Source organism: Dermacentor andersoni, chromosome 7 (assembly GCF_023375885.2).
Source record: "Dermacentor andersoni chromosome 7, qqDerAnde1_hic_scaffold, whole genome shotgun sequence".
Classification (NCBI taxonomy): Eukaryota; Metazoa; Arthropoda; class Arachnida; order Ixodida; family Ixodidae; genus Dermacentor; species Dermacentor andersoni.
In genome coordinates, this window is record NC_092820.1 from 135,970,384 (window position 1) to 135,994,284 (window position 23,901).

A 23,901-nucleotide genomic window follows, 5' to 3' on the forward strand; every position below is an offset into this window, starting at 1 on the left:
AAATACCCAACTGCTTTTTTTTTTTTTTAAATACGAATACAGATAGTTCGTGTGAAGTATTCGATTTGTATTCCAACATTCGCCCAACCCTAATGTTAAAAAAAAACATTAGGTTTTATATGGCAAAAACCACGATTTGATAAAGAGGCATGCCTAGTGTGGGGAGTTCGGATTAATTTTTACTCCCTCGGGTTCTTTAACGTGCACCTAAACCTAAGTAGATGAGTGCTTTCTCACTACCCGCCAAGGCCTATATCAAACTCGCCACCTCGAACTGAGCAGCACCATGCCATAGTCACCAAGCTGTTGCAGGATTCTTTGGTTTGCCGTTGGTTTGCGTGGAATTACCTGAAAGCTAACAAAATGGAGTAATTCCTGCAGCGCTCGCATCCCAGCTGTACATGAGTAAATTGTTTTCTAGCCCGAAACTAGGTTTATTTAAAGGCAGGACGGGACACGGCCGAAGGCCTGAACAGAAGTGCATTTTGAGTTTTACATCTCGGGACCAAAAAATGTTGTTGGGTCCCGAGAGCACATTTCTTTAGCTACTCGAATAGGCTTGTCACTAACGAACCAAACTCAAACTAAACTCAAACGAAAAACAAGATAACAGAGCTGCGCCGAATGAATGTCATGTTCATGACTTCATCGGGAGGAGTACGCACTGCAACACGCTGAGGAGAGAACGATGGCTCAAACTAGCCCCACACGTTATAGTCACTTCCGCGGCGTAGAAATTACTGCAATTGCTAGTTATAGACAAGCTCGTCGCCTCTAGTGAACTGTGTCGGTGACCCTAAGATGGATCGACTGACACAATGCCATTCTCACACGTAACCAATCGCACCTATACTCCAGGTAAAAAATAGTTACGATAATGCGAGGAAGCTTCCAATGGCATCCTCGGACGGTTGTCTCAGAGCGCTCGGGAAGGAGTGTTCGGCAATCCGGACACCGGTATTCGGGTGGGAGCCAAACCCTCGACCTCGTGCTCGACGCCATAACAATGTAGTCGCTAAGCTACTGCGGTTGGTGTTAAGGCCCAACCCGCTCAAGTTTATGAGGTTGTTTTTCATTTCCAATGCTTACAGATATTTAACCAAAACGCGGCTATAATTATCCGTTCCATACGACGACACAGCGGGTCATCTGAAACTGCCTGCAAAATATCGTACAGTCGCGTTCACTGTGAACTGTCACGCGGTGCCCGCGGTCGAAGGAGCCCCAAGGCTGCAGGGCGGCGCCGACGTAAGAAAATAGAAAACTGAACATCGCCCTAATTACTGATGTTTCATTGCGACAGCAACTGTAGGGACACAGCAAGGGAATTTTCACCGTCGCCGTAGCGTTCTGCATAAATTAATGCGCTTGTGTGTCTTGGCGAAGACGTAATGTCTTGGCGAATTCGGAGATTGGTCAGCCTGCAGATGGTAAGAAAATTAAAGCTCTCACTTTTAGTCGAATAAGGTACCGACAGTTCAAGAACTAAGTTCCGCTGCTGTGTTGTGCGGTACTTTTTTATATAGAAAGAAAAGTAAAGTTATGCTCGGCTCTTTCAAGCGATTCCCTTGGACGCTGTTAGCTGCTCTGTCGAGGCCTTTGCATCAGAAGTTGAAATCTGCTTCAGACAGTGGGACAAACCGCCCATCAAGACATTGTTGGGGCTTGCCTGTGACAATGCAAGTGTAATGTTTGGTCAACGCAGTTCATGATAAAGAAATTGCAGGGAAAGTGGAAATTTAGTGGTCGTACGCTGCATTTCCCACTAAGTCCACATTTCTATCAACAAAGCTGCGATGAAGTTACCTAGATATATCGAACACCTGCGCAATATTGCTGGTTACTTCAGCAATAGCAGAATGCGTCAAGCTGAGTTGGCCGCTTTTAAGTAATATCTCCAAACGGAGAAAATGATTCTGCGTCCCTGTGAGACGCGATGCATGGCTCGTCATTCACAAATGCGCTGAACGTGTATTAGAAGAATTGTATATGCTGGGACTTCTCTTCCAAGAATGGCCATGCTGTAGTGCCGGAGAAGATACTGAAAGACATCAACTGCGTCTCCGAGGCCTATTTAAGCTTGGTGGGAAATGTTCAGAATCTCTTCAAGCTATACGCCCTTCTACAGTGCCCTAGAATCTCATAACGGAGCTCCAGAGAGCGAGTGTCCTTTCTGGACACTCTTGCAGCACTTCGTCCAGCCGGGCGCAGTGGGTATTAGTGACGTCGAGTCTACGGACTCGCATGTTTCATGCAGTTAGACGGTGTCTTACTTGGGCGCAGACTGCGAGCGTTGCATAGCTGCACAGCATCGAAACAGGCAGGCAAACTGAAGCGCAGGACTTCCGATTTCGCCGTAAGACGTCTTACCAAACAGTTGCCCTCGAGGTCGAGGAGAGGCTTCGGGTCACGGGTATGTTTTATCAAGAGTTCATAGCGCCAGCAACTGCTCTCAGTGTGGAGGCCAGGGTGGAGCTACCAGTGCATGGCCACACTTCAGGGGTGTTGTGGTCATTTGCTGCCTCCGTAAGGACTTGCTGCCTTCGGACGAATTTAACAGGAGTGGCGAAATCTCGCTTCCCTACTTTTCCAGCCACGAGAAAGCCACCCTGGGGAAAAAAAAAAGTCGTCGACCGCGTCGTTCGGGGCAGAAATCGGAGAGAGAGAAACATCTGCTGGCACGCGTATGAATACAAGAATGTCTCGACACTGGCCCCGCTCACATTATATTCATAACACCAGTAACGCAGATAACGAAATGATCGTCTCTAGTTTGACTGATGTCAGAAAAAAAAAAAGAAAGCGCAATAGACTGGTAGCTGAAAACCTTAACGCCGTCCTCGTAATGTATTCAAGTTTAGCAGCTACTGACTGTTTAAATACGAGCGTCAAAGAACGCCATATAGAACTGCATCGAAAGAAAGTGTACTGAGAAGAGAGACATGGGGGTGCTTTAACAGAGCCAAGAAAGTATTTTCGTTTTCGTTGTCTTTTTGTGTTCATTGTAGCTGTGCCCTACAGCACAATGCTATGTATAAAGTGCCAAGTAATCATGAGTACCTATTGGTCCTTGTCTTTCTTACCATAATTAAAATTATTCGTGTTTATTGTTGTATAATGTTCTTTAAAGAAACATTATCCTAAGCGACATTGCAGCGGTCCCTTCAAAAATTCAATTTTAGCTATAAAATACTGCTTTGTAAGTGTACGTGTGGCGTAAGAGACATGAAACTAATGTAGAAAAATTACTTATTTCGAATACTTCATGCTATTGGTCGATTATATTGGCATCCCGTTATTTATTATGAACATTCGTCTTCTTAAATAAATATTGTATTTCAACATTTGAACACGAAACTAGTGTGTAGGGTAAAAAAGTAGACTCTAGGGTGCGGCCCGCGACCCCTGCCGACCACTAAACCAAGAGTGGGTGGGGAAGGGTCCCTCAGGACTCAATAAAGTTATTTCCTCCTACTTGGTGAAGTCGGTGTAGGGTGTTTTATAATATTTTCGGTCATTGCGCATAGGTCTTTTTGAAATATTGATTGGCAACACCGCTCTGAATGCACTAAGGCACAATGGAGTCGTTTGCCGCCAGACGTAGTGTGGAGCTGAATTAACGCCTCCTCCGAGGCGAGAAAAATTCCTGTCACATATTTAGTCGCAAGGTCTGCACAACGTGTATTCGTCGCCTGCTCTGCCTTCGGAGTTCTTATTTCTTCGTTTTCCTGCGTGTGACTGCTTTATTTAGAAGTGCCTAAGCTATATCCTTGAATGCAACTCACGCCTATTCAACAAGGACATCGTGGACCGTTTCAAGTATTATCCAGTGAGCGCCCCTAATCCCATAATCCGTGCACGAACGCGCGCAGTAGTACACTTTCAAGGCTGGGAACGCTCTCGACAGAAATGCCGCATGTATACACACCATGGTTAAAATTGGGAAACACGGATACTAGTCTGGGGCGCCTGATTTGCATTGGCGCATAGTCTTCTTTTCATTAAAGGTAATTACGGTTGCGGGATCTTGGCCTCGCGTCTGTAGAAACAAGGCCTAAGTTGGGCTGTTGCTAAGCCTGCTACTCACAGGCCACGTGACGCAGGCTTACGAGACGGTCTCTCTGCCAAGTGGCCTCATTACTGCAGAACGCATAGGTAACGCTGGATAATCTGTCTCGTGGCAGATTATCCCTGATTACCCCGATTAGTATTACCCAGCTTGTTATCTTTGCCCCGATTTTTCATGTTACCTGATATTACATCGTGGTTGGAGTAAAAGACAGATTCAGATAGGAGACCTTCGTTTATTGAATGGTACAAAGCCTTTGACGTAGCTGCGAAGTTTTGCAGCAGCTCCTCAAAAAATATTAAAGCAGCCGAGGAAATCTTCTAGACATGTTTCAGTTAGTTCACACAGTATGACGCCTTGAGAGCAGACGTTGTAATGATTTTTCTTCCCCGTCTTTATTGCCTTGTGTCATTGACTCGCACAACACAAGACGCATGGTTACAAATGACATACAATGACAAGGAGACATTTAAGCGTTATAATATACGACCCCTGGCACGTAATGCACAGTCGGTATCTGCAGCTTTCCCCATGCCTCGTCTACACCTGGCTCTTGCAAAATGATATAATGAAGTCTCTTCTATTGAAGAAAGCCGTCTCATTCGCTCTCGAACAAGTTTGAGATATTGCTTCAGCATTTAGGGACGGCTGTGTCAAGTGCGTAGTTTGACGATTGTGTAACATGCGCACACACAAAAAAACTGATTAAGTGCCATCGATCGCGTCGGCCCGTCGACTGCAGGTGCAAGGAAACTATGCAAGAACTCCATTCCCAGTCGGACACGTGGCTCGCCTCGGGGGCGGGGGGGGGGGGAGGTCTGTTATTGCATCAGGCGAACCAATTAAACGCCGCATTAAGCCATGCTTCGAGGCAAAGCGTCAACGCAATACGTGAGCACTAATAAGGGATTCCATGCATCAAATTAAGATTTCGCAGCGTTTCAGAGAATCCGTACGCGACATTTGCATTCAACTCGCATTTCGCTGCGTTATCGTTCCCTCTTCGTTTCGCAGTCTTTTTTTTATTGTTCCTCACTCCCACCCCGCGCATTCCTCTGGTCCCACTGAAAGGCAACCTTTGCCCGTGTTTTCCGCGCCAGCAGACACGTGGTCTTTTCGTTAAAGTATTGGCACTCATAATCACGTCCATGGCTTTCTGGAACGTGCACGGAAAGCACAATTCCTGCCTCGGTCGAGCATGGACCGCGGCGTGCTTTGGCTCGTTGATCAGCCGCGTAGACATTTTGCAGGAATGCGGCTCTTCTCTCACCGAGGAAACATTGGAGAGCTAGGATTAAAGCTGTTCGAAGGAAAGCTGCCGAAACGGCGACTAAATGCGCTAACAGCTTTGTATCTCGTGTTGACATGAGAGTTTTCGATAATCAGTAGGCAGTGCGGGCAGCCAAGATTATCAGTAAGATGCGCGAGGTCGCACTAAACTTATGGGGTCTATGAGCACTTGCCAGGAGAAACATAATAACAATAACAATAAAAACGCTGATCTTCAGATCGTACTCGCCGAGGCTTCAGGTATATGTCGCAAAGCTGTTCATCCTCATTTAGCGTAACTAGAATCTCACTTAGTGAGACTCCGGTTATAATAATGAGGATGAGGAGCGTTCTTCAAATTACCACTGACCCATAGATTTTCACGCAGAATTCAGTGCGGGAAAACGAAGCAGCTCTTTCATTCTTAATGCTTGATGTTTTTTTTACTGAGAAACAATTAGATAGTTTTCCGTCTTGGTATTTCCTTCTTCTTTTTGATAACGTGATGTTATAAGAGAGGTTGGCACCTTTCGGTGATGGCGGCAGCTCCTCGTCGCATGGCAAGCAAAATGAAATCCCCCCAAAATCACCGAAGAACACTGAAAACGGTCAACAAGCGCGAACACGTGCAAAACTCTGCACAATAATGCAGGAAATCAGCCAAGATAATAGAGGAACGATCCCAAAGAGGTACAAACATATATAAACATTCAGAGTTTCATAAATAAATAAAGATGCTTGAAGTTGACCGTTCTTGCTCAGTGAACTCTCGGAAATTGACGTGACCCCCATCCATCGCTGGCGCGAAAGGCAATTCGGCCTCTATTGCAATCTCTGATGTGTGCCAGTCCGTGATTGACCGTCTTGATCGTGCAACGCACAATGCATCGTATGTGCACCGTGTCCACTCCCTCTCTTCATCCGTGCCACGTTCCCTCGTTGCAGGGTAGAAAACCGGACTTATCTCTGACTGACCACTGACCTTCATACCTTTGATTATGTTTGCTCTCTCATACGCTAACAGCCCCGCACTGTATCGGGCTGCTAAAAAAAAGAAATCCTTGTGCCTGATATTTTCATCATCAAAACTACAAGAATCTAAATATGGACGTGAAACTCAACAAAAGATTTGTCTAAACACTGAGAGCAAGAAAAGATTTTAAAAAAAGATCAAGTTGCAAAGGTCGTCCCCCTGCCTTGGCACAGGCCTTCAGTCGCAACAAAAATGCATCCACTGCGGAAGTATTGATCGGTAATTTCGTCCAACGTCTTCGGAAGAGCACGCCGCAGGCTATTCGAATTTGTGTGGTAGTAGCGCTGGCCCTAAAGCACAAGCGACACAGACAAGTTGAGCAAATTTGTGTCAGGCGAACGAAAAGGCCGCTCTCTTAAATTTAGGAACTCCGGAAGCTGGGTGCTGCATCATTGCTGAACAACCTTGACCCTATCATCGGGAATGCACAGAATCTTGCACGAATATCGACACGCAATTAAGCCTTGAAGTGAAACTTGCTCCGGGGCAACACCATCTGCTCTGTAATGTCCTTCAGGCAGTTTCGAGCGTTCACTTTCACATTCCCTGGTAGACGAAAACCATCGGTGTCTTGCCAGTCAACCGACACTCCGGCGCATACCACGACCTATGCCAGGTGTTCCTTGCGATCAACGTAGCAGCCAAATTTACTCGCTCTGTGTAAAAAGTGGAATCGATATTCTATGGTTTTGGCGGCTGAAACTCGTTCGATGGTGATTTATTTCTTGTCAGAGAACAGCACACTGCATGGTGGTGTTCCTAAGAGAAACGCTTAATTGAGAAGCTTACGGCATTTCTGAGGGTGGTTTCACTCCATGAGGTCATCTAAAGCATGCGTCTTCTGGAGTGGAATTGAATGAAATCCGGTATAGTGCTTTATGACGTTTCTATAACCGAACCCTGACTTATGCTAAGCTCCTTCGCCAACTTTCTCAATCTTCTCTCTATCGTACTAGAAGAGAAACTTGGGCGAGTTGGTGGTGAATGATGTCTCGGAAATTAACAGCGCAAAACAGACAAGGACGAAGGAAAAGAAAAGAAACAGAAGAGCGCCAGTGTCCTGTTCTTTTCCTTCGTCCTTGTCTGTTTTGCGCAGTTAATTTCCGAAGCATGAATTCTATTCATTGTCTGCTTCATCCGCTATCTGGCAATTTTGACAATCGTAGCAGCTGGAGCAGTACGAGCTCTTCCATTACTGGTGTGACGCTTGACTGTAATCTTGTTCTGAAAGCATCAAAGAGGGAATTCGATTGTCATGTGGGAAACACCAGTAATTTCCGCAATGTTCTTCTGCCAGGTCCCAAAGCTGGATAGAAGAATGATCTTGGTCCGAGTGCATTTAGAACCTAAGACCTAGCAAGTGCGAAAGCAAACCGCATCATATTCCAACAATTCAAAAAGAACGATACAAAGAACAAAAACTGAAAATTGTATTATTATCCAACAACTACGTCAAAAGCTACGCCTCGTAAAAATCAGGCGCAATCACTTTTTTTATTTTATAGGTCTCATCGTGTCGTATGTCCATGAATGACATTTAGGTTCGAGGTGAGATCATTATTTTATCGTTATTTGATCATTATTCAATTCCTGGGCTGCTAATAAAAAAGGCATTTAGACGCTGCACACTGTGGGAATCAATGTTATGCGAAAAATCCTTTCGGGTAGCCGGCTATGGATCATCGTTTGGATTCTGCAATGCGTTACCAGAAGGACAAACATGCTTGTGCAAGGCAAGCAACTGGGTGTCCGTCTGACGCGAGCGCTTGTGTGAAGGTGATGACGATTGTATAACGACGATAGTGTAACGCCGACAACACTGTTTGTGGCGAAGCAACGCTATGATAGTGTACCGCTGAGGTCACATCATTATTCTCAAGCAATGTTTATGTTTATGCAGTACATCGTTCACAGGTAGATGCGCAGTGTCGTCAGCGCAGCGATGTCATGAATTCTAAGGCGAGATGGGTTTGTCAAGGGAAGAATGTTGATGAGAAGTGTTGCACGGGAAAGGATGGCACTTGTCTAAATGTATTTAGAGCATTCTATGCCCCTTGTCTCACTTTCAGTGGCACACACACGTCATTCACCAAGAATGGACCAAGAATACAGTCTCATATAACCGAGTGGCCCAGGAATTGAGGTAGCCCAAATATGAGAAACTTAAGGGGATCAAAGAAGCCATTTAATATCATGCGCTATTTCATTAAAAGGTCTGTGTGCTTTAGAGATACCTATGAGCTAACATTCCATCTACACGTTTTATGTAATAATTTAATGTTTTATTGCGTGGAACAGAGGTGTGCTGACTGGCGCTAATGCGTCGGTCAAAATTACGTGCTATATAGTGGCACCTAGCCACTTCCAAAAAAAAAAAACTATGTAGTCCAAATTACGAGAAATCAAACAAGTGGTTGAATATAATGCATTGTTCCATTGCGAGGCATCTATGCTTTAGAAGTAACACATGAGCTGGCACTATATGTGCAGGCTTTCTATAGTGATTTATTGTTTTATGGCACAGAACACATGCTGTTGCGGGTGGATTCGAATAACGCTTCACATTAGAACGCCTTAGCGTTGGGCTCTGGGGTAATTCTGGCCCTCCACAAGGTTGGTTAACATGCATCCAAAGCTTTGCGCTAGAGCGTTTTTGCACACCGTCACTACCATCGGAATTCGGCCCCGGTTTTCCTTATCTCTCATCTCGTGCACCATTGAGGTGCGACGCCTGCAACGACAGTGGAGGCGTACCTCATTGCGCGAGCGTTGTGAGATGCCTGGTAGCTGCCAGGGCGCTGTTTATACAGCACGGGAGAAGTAGTCTCGTGTGCTCTGTCGCTCTAACATGTCGTCCCCGCGTATTCTTAGAACGCCGTTTTAGAACTTTGGCGCAACGCTAAAGCTTGCTATCGTTTTCAGTGCTTCGCTGGTCGGGTGGAAGTGCCAGACCTTTAGTAAGTTATCCATCAACAGTACAAAAAAAAAACTCATGTTTATTGTGAAAAATCGCTTGGTAAGCCGGAAAAGACAAAGAACGGACGGCGGATCCCACCCACATACCAGCGCTTCTCCTGCCTTGTCCTGTCCTTTATTCTTTCTGCGCTATGTATTCTGTATAACGATGCACATACCCAGAGGAACCAAGTTCTCCTGCCGGGCACATATACCTATTGGCACCGCCCCAGTCGCACATGCAAATTTACCCATGCCCCGTGACCAAATTGTCACTACAGGCACACACCCAGTAGTCCATACCCAGTGACCCAAGTTGTATTATCGGCTTATTATCGGCAAGACCGTAGCCACCAGCGAGCGGTTGCATCAGTGCGAAGTCGAAGGACGAGACAAGAAAAAAGCTTTGCTTTTAAACGAATGACGACGCCGCCGTCACATGCCACCAGTCGCCGTGACGTCATGGACTTTCGCGGCGTCTGCTCGGGCCTAGTTAATTCTTTATATGTAATCATGGGACTACGTAAATAAATTCCGCTTGTAAAGCGGAATTTATTTACGGAATACCTGCATCGCCAAGAAAAATTTAGGCGTGGTATACAAGTATGGTAACAGAAATCAGAAATGTTTTTGCCCCAAAAGGCTAATAAAAACAGGCAAATTTAACATTGTGCACATCCAAATATGTCATCACAAGCTACGAGGAAGATATATAGCATACATATCACATTCCTAGATATCACTATAACGAAATTATTCCGCCGAAGGCGTCATCTGCTTTTACAGTATTTCCCAAGCGGTTGTGGCATGATGTGCTCCTGGGCCATGCACGACGACTCTAGGTCCTGACCTATGGGACCTTCTAGGGCCTGGCAGCGCACACAAGAATGTTTCTATTGGCCGAAAACGCGTCAGAATACCACTACCCAAGTTGCCAGCTGTGAGCTACGTCAACGCTACAAGTGTCCCACTAGAGACTCACCTGGACTTCTCCATCCCATCGCACCTCCTAGTTCACGGTGCGAGATCGTTGATGCGGACCTTCTCGGCCCCTTTCTGCAATCCACCAAAGGCAAGGGATGGCAACCACTGGATCTGCGTCGACCACCCGACACGCTACACCGAAACTGTGGCGACTCCTACAGCAATGGCCGCGGTCGTTTCGCGCTCTGTGCAGCCGTTCATCATTTTGCGCCACAGATCCCCACGTGTCGTAATCAGTGATCGTGACCGGCAAGTTGTTGCCGATGATATCGTGGAGCTGCTTCGTCTTTCTGCGTGTCAGTTTTATCGCAACCCGCACATCCACCAACTCTGTTACGGTGAGATCTCTATTTATGGGAGACGGGGAACGATCATTGAGGCAAGCTTATTTGTCGAGCACACGTAGATGCAGATCTTTGGGATATACTGGCACGTACCCACCCTGGGGGATTGGCCAATAATCGGCAGATCACAGTTTGGGCGAACGTCGTCCTTATCTTCTATGAAGCGTCCACTGTAGAGCAGCGATATGATTATTTAGTGTTTATTTAAAAGAGCAAGCTCGAGAACACGTGCCAGGTTCAGGGAGCACTCGTGCCGAAGATGTACAGTCAAGCACAAAATTTTGCGGAACACTACATCTGAGAAAAAGCAGAGTATCTGCGCAGACTCGCAACGCAGTCTAGTATTCGCATTTACAGCTACTACTGGTATATGTGAACAACATTATGATGTTCGGTTTGGCTGACTACCGTTACCGGCTGCTCGGAATTGGAACGCTTTCCAAGATCCCGTGGACCATAAGCTTTTGTGGTTGACTGTACCTTAGATCCGTGAGGGTTATCGTGTGGTATCAGAACGTACTGCTGCTCATTTTGTAAGAAAGAAAAAAGAAGAGAATGAGCAGTGAATGCTAATGTGAAGACGAAAGAAGCAAAAATATGGAGACAAGGCAGGTTCATTGTATTGACATCATTTAATGAATATCTCCGAAAGGTACTTTGGCGTTTGAAAGGGGAAAAAACAACATAAAGGAAACTACTTTTGGGGCGCTGGTAATGTGCCTTGCACGTTTTTCATCGCGTCGTCTATATTGCAAAGTTCGCTTGAGAAGTTTAATACACAATATTGCAGGCTATCAATGGATGGCTACGAAAGAGCATCAAGCCTTCACACGATGCGCGTCATGTCACATTGTAGCTCTCGCAGATCGAGACATAGACAAGTTCATTGTCAACATGCTGCGACAAATTACACTGTGATACGTAAATTCCAACCTGTACAAACCGTTATCATATCAAGCTACTCTGCAAATTTGGCTGAAGCTGTTCGAACTTTCAAATCTGGCGGTTGGCCGGGAGGGGTAAAAGGATGAACATCACCACTTCACGGACGTGAACATCAAGCTGGACATCTCGAAAATACAGTACTTTGGCTTGCTGGTAAAATCTTATTCCAAACACTTCAGGTGTGCAGCCATAACAACCACTTCACATCATCATCGATTGAGTGTACAGTGAACGGGGAAGAGATAGCCATCAAGCTCTACATGACGTGAGTTTGTACTTAAAGCTGAAGTAACATTAGACACAATTTAGTGCAGCTTCCCTCTTCCCTCTTCAATGGCTTCTGCGGAAGCTTCTAAATAAGCCGAATATTCAAAACGACGATCATGAAGCTCAGTGCCTAGAAGCAATGTCAGTGCAACAATATGTTTTGTTGGTACTCGAAGCGTACTTTCGTGTTTCACGTTGTGCTTCGTGTTTCACGTATGAACTTTTCGCAAAGTGTAAAAACAGTGCTGGGCATGCCTTGACACTTAGGACTGAAATTCTTTCATGTGTTGACTACTCTCCACGGTGGCTATACCTCTGCTAGTGCAGGTAATATTGCATTGCACAGATCGCAAGTAGTATTCGCCTGCATGACTTCATATACAGAGTTTCACCATCTCGCTGCTGCACCTAACAAAATGAAGCTGAAGAAGGAAGGACCATCATTGTGCACAGTGTGGTTCAGATGAATTCGGCCTAGTCGTTCCTAAAGCGACTTTAGTCAGGTGTACCTTGAAGCTTCCGCTCGTTCATTGTATATTGGAGCCTTCTTTGCAGCTTCCACGCTTACGCATGCAGATATACACGAAAGGAAACATAGTGCACTCTCTGATGGTTTCCGCACAAAACACTGTTTGTCTTCTTTTGTTGAGAATCGTTCAAGAAGTTTCATCCATGACGTGTAAGCCTTTATCTGCCGCGTACCATTAGGTGACGCTGATAAGTAAGCAGCGTAGATTTACGTGTTTCAGTTCATCGGTTGCTACTTCAGCAATGTGGGATGTGGTGGTGAGGATGGAAGGTGAAGCAACCAGCGTCCAGCGCCGGTTGCCGCCTGGTCAGATGTAGCACGTGTGATACTCAAATCTTTCTCGTTGGAAACATCTTTCAAAGCGTGGCCAACGTGAGTCTTGACCTCCGGTTTTGACCTCGTATTGATACACACGTAGGAAAGCATTTCCCACGTCGGTTCTCGTCGCGTTAGATAAAGCATCCGAGGAACGGTTTATGTTTTGAACGTGCACGCCTCGATGACGTTCCAGTGACGCGTTTGAGTACCTCAGCTTAAGCTAGACAAAAGGCAATGCTATATGGCCAGATGACGTACGGAGCGTCTTGTGCGCCTGGATTTCTGGAAAAGTTTGGCTCTCGATAAAAACACACCCGAGTTATGCGGAAGCTTCTCGCACTGGGCAGCATTGCGTTAAGTATACCTTAAGCTGAAGCGTTTCAACACACTGTTTTGTGTCCAGCTGCGCTCAACCCATTGGTGCGAGCCACACACACTCAGCTTGGTTCCTTGTGCCTACGTTTCAAGAAGACGAGTAGCACAAAGCTTTTGTGAATGCTACTACACCGTCTCCGCAAGGAGTATTAATACGACGAAGGTCCACAAGCCGGGCCCCACTCAGTCGAAGCACAGCGCCTCCAAGTCCAAGTCAAGACTAACAGACTCGCGCTGCACACTCTGCCCGTCTCATGGGTCGAAGCTGTTCTCGGCGTCGTTCTGGTAGTCGAAAGGCATGCTCTCGACTTCGGGGTTGCCGGCTGTCGTGGGGAAGGGTCCCTTGGTGCCGGGACAGTCACAGACGGGGCAGCCGGCAGAGTTGCGGGTCTTGGTGCAGGGTGCCTCGCAGCTCTTGAGGTCCTTGCAGGGCAGACAGCGGCACATACGGCAACCGGTGGCCATCTGGATCGAGGTGCAGCCGAAGCCTTCCTTCGGCACGCATGGCTTGTCATCGCAGGGCACTGCGTCGTGGCAGGCGAAATGTAAAAAAAAAGTTAATAAGCCGACTGACTGGTCAAACATTCTTGTCACTGATCTCATTTGGTGTCGGGTGAGCTGTCGGCTGACCCATTAGCTATTGACGGAATTATGCGCTAACTTATTACATGTATAGCAGATTCAGAGGGCCCGCTTGTGCGATTGTGCTTTAATGCTGCGTGTTTGGAGATCCATGATTCATATAGACACTTTTCATGGAGCAGTCTGCTCCAGATGAATGAGATGGCGCTGCCAGCGCGCGCGTCGCACGCTGCCTCAGGCAAAAGCGTGCAAAAGTACTCGAATGCAAAATCATTACTCCTTCTGCCATGCTACTGTGCGATCAGCTATCGGAAATGCAACTGGGTAATTGGTGATGCAGTGTGGTGCTCCATTCATGCTGCAAAATGTGAAACGGAAGAGGGAAGACATGTGCAGTTGAATGCAAGAACAGTGACTGGGATATAGAAGAACGGAATGAATCTGTGTGGCGAAGCTCACGAAGTGCTGCTACACAATGACTCCCTGTGTTTCCGGTCCTTCGCGACGCACAGGTTTCCTCGAGGATAAACAAGTTCACTCATCTGCCAACGTTGTATCGCTAACCTCGAGAGAAATTCAACCTCGTAACGCCGGCAACAGTGAGTACTGCTCATTACAACGTGATAAAGGAGTAGCGCCGTTTCCTGATGCAGTAATTTCTTTGAACGTTATCCACACACACAAACACACACACGCACACACACTTATACCGACTCTACTGCCCACGCATCAAGAATAAGTGAACGGAATCTACGCGTTGGAAGTGTGGATGACGACAACACCAACAGCATATGAATGTTTGAAGCTGAATGTTTCGTGACTGTTGAAAGGTTAAGCGAGTGACTACCGATAATGCGTCTTAGCTACAAGCTATTACAAAGTACAGATTATCTAAGTTCTAAGCCTTAATTGTGCGCGACAGGGGCAAATCTACCGCAACTGATCACAACCGCGAGCGATTTGGCAGAATGTAAACGATCAGGTAGCGACCGCACTGAGGAACGTTATTGAGTCAGAAACAAGATCAGCCACTGCTTCAAATTGATTGGTAAATAAGGAACGAAGAGCAAAAGACACTATAATCCTGATTTAATTCAGAAGCGAAACGTTCGGACAGCTTTGAATCCATTTCTAGCCCCGCTTCTATAGTACAGGCATCGTATACTGGGCTCGCAGAGTTTCGACAACGCTTAATGAGCTCAGAAAGCTCTTATGTGTCCTCTGAAGCTGCGACCAAAGCTTCGTGTCGTCCACCCAATTACCGCTTACGATATCCGCCAAAACAGATGTTTTCTGAGCCCCACCGGGGCGTCATGCACATCCATTGTAAACGTGGAGGCAGCCGAGACAACAATGGACGCGTCACCACGTGATCAAATATGGCGGCGCCCATGGGATCACCGTGAAAAGGATCTACACAAGGGTACAGTATACCAACTCGCGTCTTCTTTCACCTAATCATCTCTGATATGATTTGTATTTCGATCGATCGATACATAGACGCAGAGACTGACTGATTTTTTAACAGTTGGAGTTATCGGTCCATATAGGCAGGTTAGCAGACTGATTCATTATGATCCTGTGGCTCATTTTCAAGTAGCCCAATAACCATGTGTTATGGATGCTTGTAGCAACTCATTAAGGCCACAATGACTAGTTATTGTAGCATTCCATATATTGCTAGCGGCCACACCACTTAGCGCCTTGTCGGTCTTGTGATTCCGCCAATGACAACACTCACCGCATTTGCAGATAGGGCAGTTGTCCGGGTGCTTCACAACTTTGCACGTGTATCCGATACCGCAGTTTGGAATGGGTGGACAGGAATCTGCACAGAAGAGGAATGGCAGCATTTTTAGGATTTAGTGAATCACTACTTGCAAGCTTCCTTTGACCCGCTTGTGTATTTGGATGTGATCTGTTGTTTTATTGTTGTTAATTTTAATTTTTATCTATTACATTCCTTTTGTATCATCTCAGTCAGTTCTACCTAGTGTAGCCAGCCTAGCATTCCTTTTTCACTCTTTCAGGAACAATTTCTGCAGATTTCTGGACAGCAATTACTCTCGTCTCATGACGTCCTACCAAGCGGAGAGAAAAGCAATGTGTACCAAGCTCCCGCCAGCATTCATTTCTTGAGAGTGACAAGTTACAGACTCGTAAAACTTAATTACCATGATCCCATAATCCATGGTCATTACAAACTAATTGCCATTACTGACTCAAAAGTTCCAAACTTCACAAGACATTTTTGTGTTTCCGTAGGCACATAAGAATACGGAAAGTTCTCTATGTAGTCACACTAGATCATGTGATCTACACGGCTATAACATTGTGTTTCCGTAGGCGCATAAGAATACGGAAAGTTCTCTATGTAGTCACACTAGATCATGTGATCTACACGGCTATAACATTGTGTTTCCGTAGGCGCATAAGAAGAATACGGGAAATTATCTATGTAGTCACACTAGATCATGTGATCTACACGGCTATAACATCAGCACTCTCAATCCTTTACCAAGCCCAGCCTATTTATACGACTACATTTTATGAAACACTACTGATTAAGCTCCCGTGTCTCACACGGTACTGTTTCTTTTTTCTTCTAATTTCGCTTCCGAAACTGTCACTTTACGGTAACACACGGAGATGCTCACGAGCGCGGCATATTCAATGTGCTTTGAATGACGAAGGCGTCGAACTGGATCAAAGTCCCGCTGCTTCTCCCATCACTGGAAGCAATACCTCCCTCCCTCCATCTCACCACCGTTTATTTTTCATTAATAAGCTTACATTGCCATGACACAGCCCGGTTACATAGCCCCAGTTGCACAAAACAGCCACTCTTCAATAATTCACCTGTCCGAATTAGACAAAATACAGGGACCCAACGCAACTCTCTGCTTGCTTTACATTTTTCGTGGTAAGATAAACATACGCTTCCGCATAAACAAACGTGCACCAATATTTCTAACGAGCGAAGAGGAGGACAGCACTCTGTAATGTAAATCGGAATTACTAATCGCCTTCCAATTCCATCAGCGTCTTGGCCAATCCCCCACAGTGGGTATCAGCCAGTGACAGAGGCCAAACAAACAAACAAACAAACAAACAAACAAACAAACAAACAAACAAACAAACAAACAAACAAACAAACAAACAAACAAACAAACAAAATAGGATGAGAAAAGCGTGGCAGCTTTATGTTAACAGCGCTTCGCAGGCTGGGTATCTTTACAAGGGTCACGGTACGCTTCGTCACAGTTGTTCCCCTTCACAGCTGTCGGTTCAATTTTCTTTGCCTCTATTTCTTCCAAAGTGGCTACCCCACTTTATCCTCTAATTCACTTGCCATTTATTATTACTATTATTTGCTTCTCTTCGTTTTCTCTTCCGACCTAAAACTTGATGTTCACGTCTGTCGAATTCATTGGAGAGATTTAGTTTAGGGGACGCAAGCAGCTTGCGTACGCAAGAACTAGGGGCCACGGTACAGCGCATGCGCAGACCTGCGCAGACGAAGAACGCGTTCCATCACGCGTTCTTCCGTCTGCGCAGGCGCATTACCGTCGCCCCTAGTTCTTGCGTACGCAAGCCGCTTGCGTCCCCTAAACTAAAACTCTCTATTTACGCCGTCAATCGGCGCTAACACCTCGATCTTCAGTACACGTGCAGACGAGAGCCGCAATTTCTTTCGGTCGCGTGTGGCCTCTCATCCGTTATTTGTCTCTAACGCCTCACGCACGACTGCGCAAGCCTTCGCCACGGGGCTCAGGCGAATCTCTTATTTATTTATATTTAGCCTTCGAAACGCCCTTCGTGTACCTACGAGGTGACGCTCCTGCAAGCTTCAAACGCCCATGTTGCGTACAGTCGCTAAATTTAACCGGCACAGACATTTCTAATGCGCAGGCAGGAATCGTACCATACGGGGGAAACCCGCCACGTGGTGACTTCGATAAAGCGAGGAAACGATACAGGCGAGTCCTTCACCTTTTCTCTTTTTCTCCTAGAAGCGAACGGCACAACGCAAGCTTCGAAGACTAACCAAAAAAGAAGAAAAGACGAGAGAGAGAGAGGTCGCAGACAACGGCGCAAGCGGATCTCACCTTACAGGAAGACAAAAGAAAGAAAAAAATGTTGTCGAGTGGGGAAACCGAGGTTGAAGGCTGGGCGAGATCAAACGGAAAAAAAAAAAAAGAAGACCGAATTAAGGAAAACGTTCGTCCGTTTGGCGCCTTGCGGCAGCGGGCGGGGTCCGCGACGAGAGACGGTGATTATACAGTGCGAAGGGGGCGTGCGTTACGCGATGCGGCAGGGCCACCGGGCTTTCCATCACGCGTCGAGTGGTGCCTGCGCGCGTACGTTCTTCCGTCTGTGTAAAAATGAGGAGACGAGGGAGCCGTCAGCCAGTCCATGCGTTCACGTTAACGAAAATTATGCGAAGCCGTCGGAAACGCACGGATTAGTTCACGGATAGTCCAGCAAAACAATTACTAATTAAAAGCACTGTATACCAAATGATTTGTTATACTCATGTAAGATTTGATTGTTTTTCTTTCCTTTTGTCGGTTTTTCTTTTGGAACGAATAATAATAACAATAATACCTGCATTAACAAAGAGACATAAAAATACAGAAGTCAGGCACAGACGGCTCTCGACTGGCAGAGAGCCTGGCAGACAGCGAAAATTTACGCAGCGATACTTGTGAAATAGTTCGTCCAAGTTATCGGCAATGCAAAGAACGGAGGGAAACAGCAGACAAGTATGTCAAAGCTCGCAAGAAAAGGACCGACAGGTTATAAAGGACAGCGCGACATAATAGCACATATATTTAGCAAAACTATTTCAAACCAGAAAGCCAATATTTGATTAGAAGTACGCCTGAGCGTCTTTTAAAGTTTATGCTTGGAATCAACATCAAGGACATCTTGAGGCAGTGATTTAAAAAAAAATGGGGGCTCATAAAATACCCGCCTTCTTTTCCATACGCCGCTCAACACCTAGGAATTCAGTAGCTTAATCTAGGCCCAAGACTGCCGAGGGACAGCGTGAGGCACCCAAGGCAGCTTACCCACAAGTTTCTGAAAGCAGCCGTTTCCATTTTACAGCGCATCGAAATCGTGCAAAATCAGTGCACCACGTACTCCTTTTTTTAATTACAAATATCTATATTGTAAGTAATAATTTTCAACAAAGAAGGCAGAAGAGAATCAACTCTGTTTCGAGATCGAATAGAGCACTGCGACTTTTACCGTTAAATGCCGTACTGGAGAATGCTGTAAACTAAAGCATGTACAGTTGCCTTTCGGACCAACACTGGCATGACATATCTTTCCTATACATGATGCGTGACACAGTAAGCAACTTCTTCACATATGCGAGCAAGATGGGTGCTTCACGAAATGTCGCTGTCGAAGGACGGACGAACGTACTTCACAAGTAGACGTGAGGTTCACTCTTCTATAGGGAGCAGTGAGCCCCGTACCAAAGATAACGTAACAGCGGGATATACTTTCACAAGGGGGTTCTGGTACAAGATGACCTGTGCTTAAGAAAAATTGGCAGCAGTACGGATAGCTCCAAACCAATCCATTGCCTTTGTAACTCCAGTTTGCACAGTGGAAATCGCAACTGCATAATTTGATGCGCACGCTAGCAAAACAATGACGTCAGCGTATTGACGAACAGAAACAGATATACATCGTTCGCAAGGTCATCAGCGTACGAGTTAAATAACAATGGACTTAATATCGATCCGTGTGTAGCTCCAGAATTCAGACTTCGGAACTGTCCAATCGAGACGTACGGATGTCTGCTGTGGAGAAAATTTTCTAAGTAGAACGTGCCCTCTGAATCCAAGCAGCGAAAGCTTATTTAACAATGTAGCGTGAGAGGGCCTCCTACAGATCTTATCATAATAATTAAAAAAAATGTTTTTTTAAGAGTTGAGCTAAGCGTGAGATTGTTAAAATCGGTCTATAATTTTCAACCTTGTTGCGTGCGCCGCCCTTTGTAAAGATGCAAATTTTGCTAGTCTTTCTTAACTGTGGAATTACACCACTTGAAATGGCAGTGTTCCTGATTTATGACAATGCAATCTTTAGGTATATAAAATTTCTTTGTAGATCATTATGGCTAACACCGGCAACTCCAGGGCATGTTTCTTTTTTTTTTTTTTACTTAAGGGAAAAAATGAATTACCTCATAATTTCGTCTTCTTACAGAAGGCAGGCCAATATCTGTCTAGGCCGATATCCCAAGTTTGTGCTCCGCAATGGGCATGTATCCGCTTGGTGGACTTAAACACCTATCACCCCAGAAAAGTAACTGTCCGAACTCTTCATATATGATTTTACCATTACCGCAAAACTGAGTAACATACTCTCTATATAGCCAAAATAGAGGTATGCAAGCCATTGTTCATGGAGAATTGTATCTCGGCCTTGTGGAGTCAAAGTTAAGCGCTGTACGCGGGTTTTAGTCAGCGAGGCGCGTCCTTAAATGTGCCTGTATCGCTAATCGGTAACAGCGTCGACGTACTCGCGGAACGAGCAAGGACAGTTTTTCATACGCCTTTCTTCTCCCAACAAAAAGAGTCACTGCCGTTCGCGTAAGCACTATTTCCTGTTATTCGCGCAACCCCGTGGCTACAGGGACGAACAAAAATAGTAAGATGAGTGAGTGTCTAGGAAGTACCACGCTGTCAAAAGCATATAGCTTCCGCGTTCGAGCGTTAACTGACGTCTAAATCGTGTTCACGACGTTTACCGTGCTTGCTCCTCAGAGGCCAACTAGAGAAAGAAGTGCACTACGGGCTTGTCGACAGAGAGAGAGAGAGAGAGAGAGAGAGAGAGAGAGAGGGTCAACTCGCCCGCCTGCAGCTCTGGACGGGCAGAATACGCTTTGGTTCCGCAATCTTCTCTGTACACAAAAGGTTTTGCGCAAGCGCCATCGTATAGCGGAAAACGGTGCAAGCTGCCCGGCCGCCGCGCTCCATACGAGCACGCCAACGCGTTTCGTAACGCTTGAGCAAGTTTTCGCTACTCATCATAAGTCGCAAGTCACTCAAGTTAGGGACCCGCAACGTTTGTCTTTCTTGCTTTGTTTTGTTTGTTTCGTGGACTGAATCACTCGCGCTATTTGTTTGCCACGGGCTGTTTCGCGAGTCCTGCCTGAGTATAGCGTCATGAGTCTGACAGTTGTGTGTTCGCCCGCGTGACCCAGGAGCTGCCCAGGCTCCTCAGAACAGACGGCAGCATCGCGTCACCCAACACGCGTACCGCATGTTTGGTGGGTGAGAGGCACGGTGCGTTTGCGATGGGGGAAGGGCCTGTACGCCGGTGTCCAATATAGTTTCCTACAAAAGTTACCAAGAGCCAACTCTAGCGCTATACCGTCCACAGCAGCGGCAAGTACGGCGGTTCAGACGAGGTGCGAATGCTGGACAGTAGACATGGATTTGTCCAAGTATCGCGCTCCTCGCTTCAAACGGCTCTGTGACTTTGCGAATTCGTCATTTCTATGAAATATTGCATTATAAGTGCAACAAATCCAAATGAACGTATGGGCGTAGAGACCTATTGCCATGGTGTGTTTTATAAAACTATGATTGCTGGGAAATTTGAAAAAGAAAGGAAAATAAAGCTTAAGAAATAACGCCGCGAGGACGTCTGAAGCTGCAAGCACGAAATTTAGGCCCACTTATTTGCACGGTAGGTGAGCGATAATAGCGCCAGAGTTCTCATTAGCAATTTCCGTACGAAACTCTACCCTAGACACTATACGCTTTCAGGAACAAACAAAAAAATTAAACTCCTAACACCACCCTTGCGTTTCGCGGAGAACGGCGCGCCGTGTCTGCTGCCGGCAACACCCTAGGAACACGAGTGGCTCCAGCGGAAGCAGACGTCACGTCACCACACACGGACGCCTCGAACCGTCTCCTCACGTATCGCCTCGCCTCGCCGCCCACGCAGGATGGATCGTTCAAGCGAGAACTCGAAGAAAAGCCTTCCGGAGTCAGGCGCGTACACACGCGCACGCGCAGATAGGCGTGCGCGAGGTGTCATCACGTGCTCGCGGAAAAGACCCGACTCACTCGGCGCTCGCAAAGAAACGAAGCGAGGAGACGAGTCGGGAGGAGGGTCCTTGAATTTTTGACAGGTGCTATACCGGGGTGTGTGCGGGCCCAGCGAGCGGAGCGTTTACGTTTATGCCCAATCCCGCATTCCTGCGTATCCAGTCCTATACATCCTGTAGACCTCTGGGTGGAGGAGCTCTTGGAAACTCGCGGCAGTGCCGTCGTTTCGGACAAGAGTATTTCCGTTCCATAGAACAACCGCGCGCATTTCTTCGTCAGTGTATGCCAGGACGTATTCTGGAATTATGTTATGGGGTTTGCAAGTGCCAACACCACGGCATGATTATGAGACAAGCCGCAGTGAAGGACCCCGCATTAATTTTGACGCCTGGGCTTCCTTAACGTGCGCCCAATGCACGGGTGTTCTTGCATTTGCCCCCCCCCCCCCAGCGAAATGCGGCCGCTGTCGCGACTTGACCCAGCGCCCTTGGGCTTAGCGGGGCAACGTCAAAGCCACTACGGCACCACGGCGTGTAGGACGTGTTCTAGTGCTCAGTTTCGTTGTACAGCGATAACCGGGGGACAGCCTCTCGCAGAGTCGTTGGTATGACGCTTGCTTTGCACCCCATAATGTGGATTTGGTTTTGAACATGCTGTGACACTGTTTGGCCTCTTCATCAATAACACCGCCCCCCTGCCCCCCCCCCCCCCCCCCCCCCTAAAGAAAGAAAGAATGAGTCAACAAAGAATCGCGTGGCTACCATGGCTTGTGCGTGCCCTTCATTTCCGGGTTGCTGACAGATTTAGCTTTCTTGTTTTTTTAGATTTCAGCGGAATGAACGTGAACATAAATTTGTCATGGGCCACCATACATCACCACCAGCTCGGCATCTAACATAACGTCTCGTAACACGCGGTATACGAGACGTCCGCGGCCTTGAAGTTCACTTTGAACCCAGCCGCGCGTGCAACGGGTGAAACGACGCAACACTTACTCATGCACGCACTCCTCTTTCCGGCATGCAAATATCGCTATTTTGTTTGCGCAACGTTCCGTCTTCAAGTACTCCGCGCGGGGCCGCGGCTACTACAAAGGAACGGGGCTGACGTCGTTTGCGAGAAACGCGGAGGGCGGCTCCTGCATTACGAAGGCGCTGACGTGTGCGCTTTGGCAAGAAACGGAACCTGCCGCTGCTACAGCCAGATAAGCAAATGAGGGGACGACGCAGGCCACCTCCACCTACGCTGCCACGGGCCTCGCGTCTTCCGGGCGCGTCCGGCTACATAGGGGGGAGGCCACAAGAGCGCCCCCGAGGTACTGGGATCGCGCGTCCTTCGAAGCGTCTTGCGATTTTTCAGATGTGCTAGTAACACTACGTTAACGGCGATGAGCGATGTATCTATGTACAGTCGACCAAAACAGTTTACGGACCACGATATCTAAAGAAATTCTAAATATGCGAGTAGCGTTTAAAAGCAGCCAGTAAAACCGGGCATCCGAATGTTCTTCGCACGTACCACTAAAGGATGGAAATGGGAACACCAGGCTGCGTTTTGAGGCTGAGGAGATATTCAGCTTCTTTTTTTTTTCAGATCTCTTGGTCCGTAAACTTTTTTGGTCGACTGTACATATATATGGTCACACACGTAAGCATGTAGACGTTACGTCCACACGCTGACCGCCACGGGGGATCAGTGGCTATTACGTCCTGAGTAAGAAGTTGCGGGTTCAAGTGCCGGCTCCGCAATTCGTCATTTCCTGTCGGGGAAACAGAAATAAAGCCGTTTCTTTCTTTCTTTCTTTCCTTCTTTCTTTCTTTCTGTGTCTCTGTCCACTTAGATTTAGGTACACGTTAAAGAGCCCCAAGTGGTCAAAATTAAACCGGAGCCCGCCACTACAGAGTCCCTCAAATATGACCTACTGTGCAGACTTGGCACCCTGAACTTCACAATTCAATTCTACGAATACGCGTCCACATTGCTGTACCATAAATGAGATGTCCCTAACGACCTCTGCTGTGCGGAAGCTGGGAGAAGTGGTTAGCTCACTCAAGTGTATACATTTGGCGATTCATGCTGGCGAGTGCTAAATGGCCAAATGCAAGAAAGAGTTGTACTAACACTATATAATTAAAACGTCCGAAGGA

The 23,901-nt window shown here is 46.7% G+C and overlaps 1 protein-coding gene across 1 annotated transcript in view; it reads right to left on the reverse strand.

Annotated features, from left to right (window-relative positions):
* Positions 1–11,267: 11,267 nt before the first annotated feature.
* Positions 11,268–23,901, reverse strand: part of LOC126534614 (uncharacterized) — a 28,399-nt gene continuing 15,765 nt past the window's right edge. The window contains exons 2-3 of the mRNA XM_050181886.3: positions 15,412–15,498; positions 11,268–13,612 (exon numbers count right to left, since the gene is read on the reverse strand). Of these exons, the coding sequence (XP_050037843.1) occupies positions 13,341–13,612; positions 15,412–15,498 (359 nt within the window). The 3' untranslated portion in view covers positions 11,268–13,340. The remainder of the gene's footprint in view (positions 13,613–15,411; positions 15,499–23,901) is intronic.